The sequence below is a fragment of the Terrapene carolina genome, unplaced genomic scaffold (assembly GCF_002925995.2).
Source record: "Terrapene carolina triunguis isolate 2854851 unplaced genomic scaffold, T_m_triunguis-2.0 Scaffold33891, whole genome shotgun sequence".
Classification (NCBI taxonomy): Eukaryota; Metazoa; Chordata; order Testudines; family Emydidae; genus Terrapene; species Terrapene triunguis.
Genome location: NW_020698242.1, coordinates 11,524,571 through 11,540,115, shown reverse-complemented (window position 1 = coordinate 11,540,115; position 15,545 = coordinate 11,524,571). Strand labels below are relative to the sequence as shown.

General features: G+C 40.2%; 1 protein-coding gene across 2 annotated transcripts in view; it reads right to left on the bottom strand.

The window, feature by feature from the left end:
* LOC112105766 (protein BANP) overlaps positions 1-15,545 on the bottom strand; it is a 251,621-nt gene that overhangs the window by 149,649 nt on the left and 86,427 nt on the right. For both annotated transcript variants that reach the window (XM_024198684.1, XM_024198686.1), the window contains exon 7: positions 2,726-2,965. In XM_024198684.1, the coding sequence (XP_024054452.1) occupies positions 2,726-2,965 (240 nt within the window). The remainder of the gene's footprint in view (positions 1-2,725; positions 2,966-15,545) is intronic.

Genomic DNA, 15,545 nt, shown 5'->3' with positions numbered 1-15,545 from the left:
AGGATTTCAACTATTCAGAAGGCATTTGCAGGTTTACCTTGCCTGAAATGTAAACTGTAAACTATACTTATAAAGTCAACTTGGCTGCTGTCATCAAACAATTGGTTGAGTAATCCCCTGCTAGTAACCATAGTGTCATATCAGCATGGTGCCTACTGCTTACTCAAATAATCAGGTTGTCCATCACCCATGTCTAAGAACATTTCAGACACTTTATGTACCATAATCTACCTCCCACAGCATCTTAGTTACCTATAAAGCTACAGAAAAAAACTGTCTATATCCCTAACATACATTGCAAAACTGTTTGTAGGCCTGTGATAGCCTCCTAACACTAATCCTGACAAGGAGAGACAATATGAACCATAGTTCAACCATGAACCATATCATCCAAAGAGTTCCTATCTTGAAACCACACACTTTATGATATTTAACTTTTCCCTAAAGTAGGGAAACATTTGTGTGAACTGCAGTGAGCCTGCTACAATTTCCTTCGTCTCAATTTGAGTGAGGTCCACCCTTTGAAACGATACATACTGATAAAAAATAAAATGTGTTTGTTCCATTTGGAATTTATAGCCAAACCATCCAGACAATCCACACTCCCCATTTGTTTCCAGCTGGTCAAAACTGAGATCCAAGCTCATATTATTTTGATTACGTGAACTGTATCTATATTTCCAACAAAAACAAGTTGATTTTTTTTTCATTATTTCAGTTATCACCATGATTGGTATTTCTCAACTAGAAATGTGCTACATTTGGTATGCTCTGTACCTGTGAACTGTATGAACTCAGAGTGGCTTCCTAAACCAAAAAGAGAGCTCAAGAGATTTCTAGGAAACACCCACTGCAGACTAATTTAAATTGGTCCTTTAGGATCCTCCCATAAATAGAAGCTAAGAAAACATCTGTCTGGTGGCAACAGCAACAAAAAACACACCCAACTCTTACAGAATGTAATTTAATTTGATCATTTGGGATAGCTGAGTACAATTCTAATGTTACTTCTAATGTTTTCATAACTTAAAAAACAAATCCAGAGTTTGAATATTCACCAAGACTATTCCCCATAAATGTCTTTCTACTCAGCCTACCATGGGCTATGAGAAACTCAGTGAAAACTGTCATGATATAACAAGAATCTTTAAAACCTGCAATTCTCTATGTTTCCAGATCCTATCATTACGCTGCTGACCACAGTAAATGGAAAGAAGCATTTTAGTTTGTATGTGGTGTTTCTAAGGACTGACCCACCTGCCTCCTACACTACAGCAGCATAAGATCTATACCCACAACATGTTTCTAAATAAGATAATTGGCCTAATCCTGCTATCAATGAAGTCAAGATAAGTGTTTTCAATTATTTCAGTGAGAAAAGGATTGGGCCCAACATAAATGGACAGTCTCAGCCCAGCTCTTTGGAAGACTATTGTGCTTCAGCACCACTGTAGGAGCAATTTCAAACATCCTCTATATTCCATCATGCCACCTACATTCAGCTGTCTGTCCAAAGAGTGAGACTGGCAGAAGCAGGGAGGCAGAGCATTGTCTACAACTCACCCGAAGGTAAATACATCTGAGCTGACGCCTGAACACATTTTGAATTTGATGCACTTTTTGTCCAGGTTTTCCACTGACTGCAAGTTCTGGAATCTACTGTCACTTAGCCTGCTAGCGAGGTTTCCCTAGGATTAGCTAGTTTGATACCATAGAGGGGAGGGGAGCAGAGCATGTTATTTGGAAGATAATGTCTGCTGTTAAATCAAAACCTTGCAAAGTATGCTCAGTGTTACATGGGGGATGAGCATAAATGTCTGTTACAAAAATAACTCAAGAAGTAACATAATGAAGTTACTTTTTAGAGCAGAACCACACTTCACAAAACATAGATATTAGAAAAATGAAGTTGGACCATGACTTGTTATAAAGTGCTGTAGTTCTTTAGAGCTACCCCCTCCCCTCCCACATAAAAATATATTATTTAAAAACAAATGTGCAGACCAAAATAACTGTAGAGTAAAGGAGGAGTTGGTCAGATTGATGCATGACCTGCCTGACTGTATTTGTAGGCTTGGGCTGCTGCCTAGAATAATGTTACCAGGTCAGCCAATCATCTTTCAGGGATTGTACTTCCTATAGTGAGATTCAAAATGGAGCCACAAAAAATACAGAGCATGGAGCAGATAATGCAATATCTGAGCAACAAGCAGGTGGAGGTGATTAGCTGCATTAATGACTGCACATAGGTGCCACAGCAATGGAAGCTTTATTCATACAGAAATTAGACTAAATAAATTAGAGGCATAGATGGCACCAGAATAAATAAGATGGGCTCCACTCTTATTTCAGTAAAGGGCAATCAACATTGTATCTAATGTGTGATGTCCAGAGGACAATGTAATTACTATGGGTTGTTGGTTTTTTCGGGGGGGAAAGAAGACCAGAGAGGGGGAGAAGGAGAGGCAGAATTGGAGTCAAGAGATGCATACTCCTTGTTGTTTATACAAATACCTGAGCAGGTAATAACATTTGCCATTACTGAGAAGAAGGCCTACCCAAAAATATTGAGACAAATAAACCAAAAAAGGAATGTGCATGAACATTTTAGAACACTTGGTTCTAAAGATTTAGCTGTTTGTCTCTTTTGCTCTCAATTGTCAGACAAAGCAGATGGAAATCTCTCTATATAGCACAAGATCAGAAACTTCAGTGTTATACTCACAGCGAATCCCATAAATCATGAGAGGATCAAGCTGCTTCTTCCCATGCTTCCCTTGCCCTGAAAGGTTGGAGATGGCCTGAATTTCCCGGTGGAAGAGATAATCTAGCAACGTCAGTGCCATCTTCTCAGCTGTGCGGCAGTTGGTGCTGATATGCAGCATGTCAGCTGGGGTTATGGGGCAACGGACTCGCATCTCAGGATTGTTTTCATCTCCAAGCCATGTCCCATTGGGGTAATCCTCTAAAAACAGAGAACGAGGAAATTCTAAGTGATTGCACAGGCTGCAAGAGTTATATTTAAAATGTATAAATATCATCAGCTCTTCCCATTTTTTTTTATGTTCTCCATTAACTTGTTTCAAAGCTCATAGTGACTGGCTGGCTCACAAGATTTGTAATGGATAAAGAGTGTTTATCCAACCCACATCAGCAGTGACCAAAAGTGGTTACCATTAACAGCTGTTCTGTGGCCTGCAAAAAATGAGCAATTGATCTTGGTCCAGATGTCCAACTCACAAATGAAATTAAACAGTCTCTGAAGAGGCCAATGAGCAAAAGAACACAGAAAATCTTCTCACCCTCAGTCGTGCTCATTCAGCCCCCTCAAGATAAGGATCAGGGCATGTTTGTGGGGTAAAGAAGCTGAGATCTTAAAGTGAGCCACTTTTCTGGTAAGGCTTGTCCCTCCAACCTCATAAATTTGAATCACAATTTTCCCCTTAAGCAATGCAACAAGATGAGCTTAATCAAGGCTGACAGCTTGAGAAAATAAATAATTAGTGATGAGGGGTAATTTCCTTGATTAATTACTTAAGGGGTTTACCAAGGACAATTACTCAACTGTAGCTGAAGATCCCAAATGAAACTTTTTGTTTTGTTTTTTGTTTCAGACTTACTGAACGGTAGTCTGCATTATTTCCTAAACACGTCATTTACCAAAGGACCAGCCCCAGCACTGAGAATGAATCACCATTCATCTCTCTAGTGTCTCTTTCCTCCTGGTCAAGGGTGAGGTCATTAGCAGAAGAATAGGTATTCATTATACTGGCTGCCAGCGCTATACCTGGCTTATATTGTATCCAGAAGACCGTGGATTTTGCTCTTGCTCTGGCCTCTGATGGTTTGGGGAAATAAATACTCATTTTAAGCTAAGGGAAGCACTGAATTCTTAATAGAAATTAAATTTTGTTGGCAGTGCCAGAAGTCTGTGGATTCAAGCCACTAATCAGAAATTGGACTAAAGTTCAGTGTGGACACCAGAGTCACACCTGGAGTATGGGATACAGCTGCAAGGAAATGTACAGTCCCTTTGGGTGAGATGCTAAGCCAGGCTGAGTTTGCTCGTTCCAGTTAAAATGAAATTTCCTATAACAATCTTGACAATATATTGGGAATAACCCAGTGGTCAAGCCTAACATTTCAATAATGACTGACACAGACTGTTTGGATTTAATTTCAATGGTCGCACAGCTTTGTGGGGTAAAAGGCATAAAGGCTGCTGACTTGGGATTCATGCCATTCATTCATGCCATGCTAGCATTGTATTGCTTTTTTACATATCTTCAAAAAGCAGTATAAATATGAAACAGATCTTTTAACTATATGATTTATTTTTTTAAAGACATGCATGTAGTGAAGTATTATGGTATATACAAAGGCACAAATGCCTGTTTTTCATAATCATCCTATTCATCTGCTAACCATGAAAAATTTCAGATGAATGAGCACTTCTCAATGTGAATAGGCTTATGTGACCCCTGAAAAAGCATTATCTTTATTTCCAGCTATTGGATTGTGTTAGTCTGCATTCCGTTAGATTATATTCCAGAAGCAAGCAATAAAATCTAACATAGGAAGAAACTCATGCTCTAAAGAATGCTTCTGAGACAAGATCTCTGGGACTGACTGATGAAGCAAGTATCAGATCCAAGTTGCAATGAATAGTTATAGTATGAAGTAAATGTTAAATTATACAGTATTGAAACAGAAATATCAAACGACCATATATTTGTAAGTAAAGGAAAATATTTATCTCCACACATAAACCATTAATGTTATATCAAACTATTGTAGAGCATCAAAATGTGAGCATAATGTAATGTTATAATTATCTTTTTATTTAGACAAATCCAATTTTCCCTAATGAATTTGCTTGTTTCTTACATTTCTATCACTGGTCTAGAAAAATGAAGAACCCTAATTGTTTTTGTTCACATTTTTTTTATATCCAACCTGCAGTGCATTAGTTACACTTTGCAATGTGCAAGATGGCATCTGCGCGATTTGGTAGGAAAGTCAATTGCTCAGATTGATTATAACTTGTTCGGAATGCAACTATTCCTGGGATCTAATAATATTAGAAAAAAATATCCTGCTACTAATGATCAAACTGGACACACCAGGCAAAGCAGAGAAATGACTGTATGGCTGTGTTAGTTTTCCAATATATCTCCTATGTTTTTATTTTCAAGAGAATCTAGCAAACTTGAGAGAACTACTCTACAAACTGCTATCAGAACTCTTCTGCCTGATTTCAATTTAGCTCAAATGATTAAAAATATTTCTAATAATATAATTCATTACAATCGTAAAGCACCTTTCATCTGCAGCCATGCTAATGAATGAGCTCAGCATATATGAAATGAAAGACTTTTTCCATTCACAGAATAATGAAAGTTTACTAGTAGTACTGATTATAGAAGTTACAGCTTTTACTATGTGTAACTCTACTTTTATTGCTTACAGTTTGGGAGAGAATACAGCACTTGATTGTGCTGACCGATACAATAAGCCCTGCATAATGTTTTCAGCTCTTGCATTCAAATAGTACTTTCAGAATACTACATTAGATTCTCCCTTTGCCACTGTATCCCATAGCAGAAGGACTGGTAAATGTGAAATTCACCGAACAAAAAATGTGTGGAACCTTCAATGGCCCTTTTACATTTCTAGTCAATGTTTACAGCAATTCTTTGATTCAATCCAAACGAAATCGTCTTGAACGTGTCAGGCTATTGCATTTCTCTGTGTTAGAGTGCTGCCTTTGAAATGAAAACCTTTCTGGACACTGATAGACATCTGGAAATGGTACCAAAGTGCTCCCAGTGATGAGAGATCAGTGGGTTAAAACAGCCTAGTATTTCTGCAAAGAAATTAAACTGACAGTATAATTAGTTTTCCTTTATTCAACCCCCAATAATTAATAGGGAAATTGCATCTCAGAATATACAGCAACTGAAGCATCTTCTGCTTTTATAAGGAGAAATTATCCAGAAGCTTTTTTTCCTGAATACAATGCACTTACACAGTACACAGAGGAGATACAGAAAACACACAAATATCTCAAGATGAATCAACATGTCATACTATCTTTAAACCGACAATATAAGAAAAACTGAAAAACCCAGGAAAGAATTATCTTAAAGCCGGAATGTTTTCAAGTTTGACTAGCGCTTACCCAAAGTGTAATTGAATCTAAATTCCACAACTATGCCAAAATATAAAGAAAAACAAATAACGTGGTGGAATTTTTTTCTGTAATCTGTGACAACAGATAATGTTACTTATAATATTCTGAATAACAATGATATCAATCACCAGCATTTCCTCTGTGGGTTGGGCACAGTTTTTTAATAATATAAGAAATTCAACTGTGGTATTAATTTGTTAAACTTTTTAACTGAATTGTTCATTTATATTTCATTTATAAGTTTCTGTTGCTTAACAGGTCATTTGTGGGGTTTTCTGCCTTCTCTTAGAAAAACACCTATGTTGTTTCCTTTCCTTATTTTGAAAAATAGAAAATATTATTTTCATACCAGTGATCCCTGTAAGTACAATTTTATTTCAGAACCACAAAGTATATTGTGAAAAAGTTGCTACAATATTGTAGTGCTTTTTAAATTTATTTTAGTGTTTCAGGGCCTTATATCTTTAATAAAAGTGTACATAAAAATTCACGTATTGTAATCTTTAACATTACAAAATACATTGACTGGACACTTCAAAGGGTCTGCCAACCATTCAGATATAGGATACACATATGAGTTTGCAGTTTAGGCTACATATACATATAATATTGCTATACTAAGCCCCAATCCTGAAAACCTTTACATTCATGGTTAACTTTAAATTAACTTTCAGTTCAATGGTACTATTCACATGCTTTAAATTAAGCTCATGCATAAGTCTCTGCAGGATCAGGGGAATAATTAGCTAGCATTTGTGTTGCACTCAAACTGTATGAAGGCTATATAGCTACTACGTATCATTATTATATACATATGCATTATTATGTATACAGTATCATAGATGTAACAGGCACTTTACCCATAGAAAATAAGACAAGGTCCCAGCCCCAAGGAGTTTACAATCCATTTTGGTTATTTTTGTTTAGTTCATCTGCCAAGGTCTGATATGCAAGTGGTAGAGGAGAACATAAGAGTAAAGGTTAATGGTGGAAGAATCATAGAAACAATGGAGTTTTCAGAGAGGATTAGAGGACAGGGAGGTTGCCAGCCATATGGGAGTTAGGTGTCTGTTCCAGTCACATGAAGTGGCATGGAAGAATGAATGAGGGGATGGAGCAGTCAAAAGAAGAATGAAGGCCAGTGGAGTTGGAATGGAGGGGATTCAGAGGGGGATGATTCTGGCACACAAATACTACAGGGTAGGCAGTTTAGATTAATAGCCAGATTTTCAGTTCCCAACACTGACTGCACTTTAACTGCAGGAACTACACATCCAATTAACCAATTATTATTATTTAATATGTATATTGTAGTAGCCAGTGGTCCCACTATGCCTTGCAATGTACAAAAACATATAAAGCCCTCGACTCTACCCCAAGAGCTCAGAATTTTTAAAGATAAAAGAAACACAAAGGATGTAGGAACAGGGACACAGTCAAATATACACATGCATTTTTAAAAATAATGATATATTTACAAAAACATTAGCAACTTTCCCCATCTGCCCCTCAACCTAGCTGTCCTTAATCAGCTAATGTCTTGTATGCATGGCAGCAAAGGTGGGTCTTGAAGAGGGGATTTAAAGTAGGGGGCTTTACAGATATGTACAAAGAGAGTGTTCCATGCAGAAAGGGCTGAAGTGAGAGAAGCTGGACTGAGAAAGTAACAAAGGGGTGGGAAAAGCTGGCATTACTGATGGAGCAGAATAGGCGGAGGAGTTAGATGCATACTGGTAACTGATTATTGGCAAAGCAGTTACTATACGTGTGCATGCAGTTAGGCGTATACATTTATGTTTGGATCCACGTTCAGATCCTGAACCTCTTCTCCAAAATATTGGGGGGGGGAGGGTTTCAGATCTGGACTTTTAGGCTCATCACTACTTTTAAATACAGAGTTTTAAGACATGATGTTTCTGTCTGGCTTGGTCTCTTCACTAATTCAGGAGCACAGTTCATGACACTGATCAGAACATCTAGCTCTTCTCTGCTGTTCTTTCAAGATCATACATTTTCTTTTAGTCCCATTCTACTGCATAGAAAAGCAGCTTGCTTTTCAATGCCATTCTCAAATCCTTCTTAGCCATATTATATTAATTTCTTTCATCTCACAAGACAGTTGGCCACTCACTGTGACCAGAGACTGTACTGGCTTCAACAAGAATGTATGTGTGTGAGAGAGAGGTGGAGTGAAAGGGGTGTTAGGAGCTGTTGCACAAACATTTGTTGCTGTAGAAACAGAGTGGGGGACTTAAAACTTTTAGTAAAGAGAAACCCTTGCATCAAGAGAACAAAAAACAGACAATGTTTGCTGCTGTTTCAGCCTCTGTGGAATACTTTCTGATGTGTGTGCGTGTGTGTTTTACCCGCACAGGGAGATGGTTGACCCTTAACTGTTACTCACTTCGTTCTTCTGGGATTCATTCCCTTAACTAGCTTGATATATGAGTATTAGCAATAAGACTAGAAGCAAAGCTAGGTTCCGCTCTCTCACTAGGTGCCGTCAATCATCCCTTTAAAACAAAGAAAATAAAGTGAAACACCTGCCCATGTAAATATTTAAAGAATTAACTTGTCCCATTATTCAGAATAGTTTTATTTATTTTACTAACAAAGCTGGGTGCAATTCTGGCACTTGTGCCAGAGGAAAATGCCTGGTAGCTGCAGTACAAAGGCACAAAGCAGAATTAATCTTCTGAAAATAAACCAATTCCTACTCTACAAAAATAAACTCCTGTCTCCAGAGAAATTAAATAATATTTTGGCAGATTTGTAAGAGATTCAACTTTTTTTTTTAAATAAACCTCCAGCAATTAGGCTGACTCCTTTGCCACTGCAAGAGTTCAAAGTGGCAGTGATTAACGGAAAGACTTTAGAGTTCAGACTTTATTAACTTCCAATCCTAGCACAGTTAAAACCAGGTTTATGCTTGAGCATCACAGACTGAAAACAAGCAGTGAGTTAAAATCCAGGACTAGTCACATAACATGAACTTTACAGAAAAGAACCCAATAGAACTAGTTTTAAATGTATGCTCTCCAAAAGACTTTTAAGCAAAAAAAGTGACAGTTCAGTCAAAAGGAGACACACAAAAACATAAAACATGTTTATTCATAGAATAGGAAAAAACGGTTACTCACCTTTGCAACTGTTGTTCTTCGAGATGTGTTGCTCATATCCATTCCAATTAGGTGTGCGCGCGTTGCGTGCACGGCCGTCAGAGAATTTTTTACCCTAGCAACACCCAGTGGGTCGGCTGTGGAGCCCCCTGGAGTGGCGCCTTCATGGCGCTCAATATATACCCCCAGCCGACCCAGCGCCTCCTCAGTTCCTTCTTGCAGGCTACTCCGACAGAGGGGAAGGGGGGCGGGTTTGGAATGGATATGAGCAACACATCTTGAAGAACAACAGTTACAAAGGTGAGTAACTGTTTTTTTGCTTGCTCATATCAATTCCAATTAGGTGAATCCCAAGCCTTACCTAGGCGGTGGGGTTGGAGTGAAGTAATGTGGATTGCAGGACCGCTCTACCAAACGCGCATCGTCTCTGGCGTGCCAGATGATGGCACAGCGCGAAGCAAAAGTGTGTACCGAGGACCAAGTCGCAGCTCTGCAGATCTCCTGGATTGGCACCTGGGCCAGAAATGCCGCAGACGAGGCCTGGGCCCTTGTGGAGTGAGCAGTGACAGGCACTGTTGGTACACCAGCCAGATCATAGCAAGCGCGGATGCAGAACGTGATCCATGAAGAGATCCGTTGAGAGGAGACCGGGAGGCCTTTCATCTGGTCCGCCTCCACAACGAAGAGCTGGGTCGTCTTCCTGAACGGCTTTGTACGCTCAATGTAGAAGGTGATGGCCCTACGGACATTGAGGGAGTGCAGCCGCTGTTCCTGGCGACTGGCATGCGGTTTTGGATAAAAAACTGGGAGAAAAATGTCCTGGCTGATATGGAAGGCCAACACCACCTTGGGAAGAAAGGTGGGTGAGGCCGAAGCTGCACCTTATCTTCATGAAAGATCGTGTAAGGTGGTTCCGAGGTAAGGGCTCTCAGCTCGGAGACATGCCGCGCCGACATGATAGCGACAAGGAAATCCATTTTCGAGGAGAGGTAGAGGAGGGAGCAGGTGGCCAGCGGCTCGAACGGGGGCCCCATGAGTCTGGAGAGGATCAGGTTAAGGTCCCATGTGGGGACTGGCTGTCGAATCTGGGGGTAAGGAGAGTCCAGGCCCTTGAGAAACCTGCCAACCATGGGATTGGCAAAGACAGAGTGGCCATCCACACCCAGGTGAAAAGCCGAGATGGCCGCAAGGTGAACTCTGACAGAGGATGCCGCCAGGCCCTGCTGTTTTAGGTCCAGGAGATACTCCAAAATGAGAGGCGTGCCACAACCGGAACCGGCGACGGGAATTGGAGCGATGCCACAAGTATAACTGGTGCTGCAAGTATGACCGGCACCGCGAAGGAGCGCGGTGCCGGGACTGCGAGCGGCGGCAGGAGAGGGAACAGTGCTGTGGCTTGACCGATGGTGCCAATGGGTGGATTAGGGCCGGCTTGCCCTGGGACGGTGCCGCGCATAGAGGCACCGAGGCCTTGGCGTGTGGCTGAGGGGATGCCGATGCCATCATGGCAATAAGATCTCTTGCAGCCGCAAAAGTATCCGGGGTAGACGGCAACTGGACCACAACCACACTGCGTGTTGGGGAGTCCAGCGGTACCTGACTCAGCGACTCTCCCTTCGGGGCTGGAGTCAACGGTGCCGAGGTCGTAGGCTGTGCCCCTAGGCGCTCCCCTCCGGGACGCATCTCCACGGGTGGTTCCAGGGAGGCTGGTCTCTGTGAAGGTGGGCCACCCTTTTCCGGCTTCCAGTGCCGCTTCTGGCCAGGAGAATGGGAGCTGTGCCTGGCCTATGATGTCGGTTGCGGTGCTGGGGAGCATCAGTGCCACGGGTCTCGATCAGAGTCCAACCGTGGTGCCGCTCCTACTGCCGCCGCCGGAGCGCTGTGCAACGAAGCGCTCGGTGCCGGATCTTGGTGCGCCGCAGGAGGCTGAGGGCTAAGAGCCGCCTCCATGAGGAGCTGTTTTAAACGAAAGTCCCACTCCTTCTTAGTCCGGTGACGAAACCCGTTGCAAATCCTGCACTTTTCTGCTTGATGAGACTTCCCCAGACACTTCAGGCAAGAGTCATGGGGGTCGCCCATTGGCATGGGCTTAGAGCAGGAACCGCAGGGCTTGAATCCCGGAGCCTTGGGCATGAGCCCAAGAGAAGAATCGGGGAGGAGGGGAAAGACCTCCCCAACCCCACTAACACTAAGTAAACCAACTATAACTAACAAACAACTATAACTATAAACTAGCAACTATTAACTATGAGGTATATGCTAGGGAGAGTGGAGAGCGGCACTGGAAGCGAAGCAGGACTCCACAGTTCCAATCACCGTCATGGGCACTAAGAAGGAACTGAGGAGGCGCTGGGTCGGCTGGGGCATATATCGAGCGCCATGAAGGTGCCACTCCAGGGGGCTCCACAGCCGACCTACCGGGTGTTGCAAGGGTAAAACATTCTCTGACAGCCATGCACACGGCACACGCACACCTAATTGGAATCGATATGAGCAAGCACTTGAAGAAGAACCTTGGCTACAACACTTGGGTTTCTCCTGTATTCTTTTGGAAAATATATATTTAATGTCCATGAGGACGTTAGCCATCAAAGATAGTTAGAAAAGACCTATGTTTGAAGCCTCATCTGAAGGATGGCACAAAAAATTGGATTACATGAAGTAGATAGCTCCAGTATACTTCAATGAACCCATACTCTTCAGGCTGGAAGATGGGTGTACTACCAAGTGAGCCATTCTGAATACTGTATATAAACATCATTTATTTTTTCCCATCACTGAACATTTATTTGTGATGCCACATATATTAAGGAGAAAAACACATGCACATCTGTATCAAAGCACTTGTATAGACTCAAGTTCAGCAAGGTACTGAAGTGTGTGCCTAACTTTAAGCACAAAATCAATGGGATTACTCACATGCTTAAAATAAGGCACGTGTTTCAGTACCTTGCTGAATTGGGGACATAAAGAGGAGACACATACTTAGTGGCTCATGGTGGGCTAGGGAATTTAAACATGATTTGAACAGCCATTATTTAAAATTGTTTAGCTGTAAACCTGGATAATATTCATCAAATTAACACCTGTGGATTTAGATACACTCAGAAAAGTATTTAATGTCATGTGCTTAGACAATCTAAACTGATTAAGTTATGCACACTTTCCAGTTTCTCTTTCCTTTATTATATCCAACTTTACACTTATTGACTTGGATCTGTATTGTTATCGGGGTCATTTTAAACATTGGAAAGACTCCTGAGAGCCATTACTCCTCATTTGTCTATTTCTCTGTAATCGGAAAATAAATAAAAATCTTTTCAAAACAAGAAGGAATTTAGCAGGAACATTTGGCTAGAGAGTTTTGTTTCTTTAGTTTTATTTGGCTTTGATATGTCACTGAGGAGTTCAATAAAGACTGTTCTCACAAAAGCTATATTCAGTGTCCTAATGTCTACTATAATATAGCTTGGGTTTAATGTAAAAAATAAACATTTTGGGGTGAGGATGTGAAGGCTTAAGTGGTGCAATGCTGTAGTGCACCAGCCTTTCATATTTTAATATAAAGATTTAATTTTGATATCACAAGTGAAATGGATGTGAAGGTCTCTGATAAGTTTCCAGTGGGCATTACTAAAAATCACAAAACCAGCACAGATGGTCCTGTGACTGTCAGCCTCTGCTCAGAAGGAGCTTTGACACTACAAAACCAGGATTGCTGCAAGTAGGACTTAAAAACTGGGAATTAAATTGGTGAAGTGAAAGAAAATCCTGAGGACAGATCAGCCTAAACCTCCAGCCTGCCGATTTGGATAAGCTGTTGGTATCCAGAACTCAAGATGACAAATTCTGAACACCATTGGCCTCTTACAGTATAGGGATAAATAACCGTTGCAGAGGCACTTTTGTGATAAAGCACTTATATTTAAACAGAACTTTTTGCCCTTTGCTGAACAAATCTGTGTGGATCAGATTCCCCTCTAGACCTCCAAAAGAGATAATTCTTAACCCTGATTGCAAGATAGTCCTGAGAACCAATAACCAAGCTGTGCAGAGAAAGCTTACACAATACCAGCCTACACTATACCTGCCTTTAGGCCAGTGGTTCCCAAACTGGGGTTCGTGAACCCCTGGGGGTTCGCAAAATGTTACAGGGGGTTCTCGGGAAAAAATTCCCTAATGGCGGACAGAGCTGTCCCTAGGGACCCCAGACAGCAGGGGGCCAGCAGCCCGGAGCCTTGGACTTCCAAGAGCTAAGCAGATCAAAACAAGCATATCTATCACACTGAGGAGATTTAAACTTCAAGACTCCTTATAAGAAATGGAAAAGGAGGTGGATATTTTTTGCTGTTTTTAAAATTAAATAAGCAGCTAGTATTGTTTTTTAAATTATTATGAAGAACAAGTTTAAGCTTTGTTGTAACGTGCGTTGTTTGTCTGAACTGCTCAAGACCTGAATGCTTGTGTAGGAGGAACTCTTTGAGTTGGCTTCTTAAATACCTTCATGCTGTTTCACATCTGATACTGCTTGATGAAACATAGGAGTCTTGTCCTAGAACAGGCTTATTCAAAGTGATACAAGCTGCAAAAGTGAGAACTTGGAAGAGTGTTGCTGTTTTCATAATGTAATAAAAATACTGTAATTATCAATAATAATTCATAATAAATAGTGTGTAAGCATGTCATAAAAACAAATTTTATATTTCCCAGATCACTACTTTTATATTTCATATTCAGGTAAAGGAGAAAATCCCCGGAAAGATTCATTTTTAGGAGGGGGTTCGCGAGACTTGACATTTTAGTGAAAGGGGTTCACAGGTTGTTAAAGTTTGGGAACCACTGCTTTAGGCAGTATTATCAATATCTAATTGCTACTAACCCTGTAAAATTTGTGTCAATAACACATACCAAAAAAATGTTTAAAAGTAAATCTGTCTCTCAAAACATAGAAAACAAAACTTCAGATCCCACACACCCCAGGCTTTACTTAGAAGCCTCAAGCAACTAATGTTGCCGTTTTATTTTAACCACATAAGTGGAGCGCTCTGAAATTTAAAAAGGCATCTTCACATATCTCTGAGACTCTTAACAGTTGACACAGTATGTTTCTTGATAATTCAAAGTCTCGACTTTAGCTTAGACATTGAAAAGAATAACTGTTTTTAAGACAGCATGAGGAAACTGACTAAAAGATGGGGCATCTTATGGTATAAAGAGAACAGGCCATGCTTTTTTCTCCATCCTAGAAAAAGAATAATAATGCCATTTGTTGTCAGAGATTTCAAAGAAAGGCATGATGCAGCATCCTACCAAATTTAGAATACATTCACTATACAAAGGATATCAGCAGCTCTACTTCATATGCTTATGCACAGTAACCTAAATATTTCAAGACACCATAAATAGAATATGTAAATATAATGTATGCATAATATTACTTAACACTTAAATAGTCTTTTATATTTTGAAAGTGCTGTACCAATATTAACCAATAGTCTTCCCACAAATCCAGGAGGTAGGAGGATAAGTATATAATAATCATGATATTTTTAAATATTTTACTCTATGGATTGTACACACACATTCAAATTTTGAGCTGTGTTACTTAGTTGCAACAGCTTATTTAAATCACAGGGTATTTCTGTTCCTTGACTGGATGAACTGCAAATATGCACACAAATTAAAATTTCTGTTTCTGCCAATATTCAGACGTGGAACTGTGCAATGAGATTTCCTGGGGAAAAAAACATTTAAAGGTAAAACTCAATGACTTGAATGTTCACTGAAAGCAATTCACAAAAGGCGCATGAACACATCAGAAGAGAATTCATTGAAAAATTACAATGAATATTTTTGGACAATTTTTTGCATTATTTGCCCAGATGTACCCTGCACAATACGAACTTACCAGATTCTGAGTAACATAGGACTGAATAGGAGAAAATTCTGAAGCTCCAGTTGGGATTAGTTTGAGTTCAAAGCTTAGTAGAAATAGTACTGTGTGAACTGCCTATGCAGTCTTTACACACACTAATATTTGCAGCTCATCCAATCATGGAGCAATATCAAGAGATTTACCTGAACAATCGCAACTAAGCAACAGCTCAAATTTTGAATACAGTATTTGAAAACATCATGATTATTATTTACTTCCTAACTGAACTGTGGATTGACATCCTGCAATACATATCGCTGTTTATTAGGAACTCAGTTTTGGGCAAACAGCCACACTG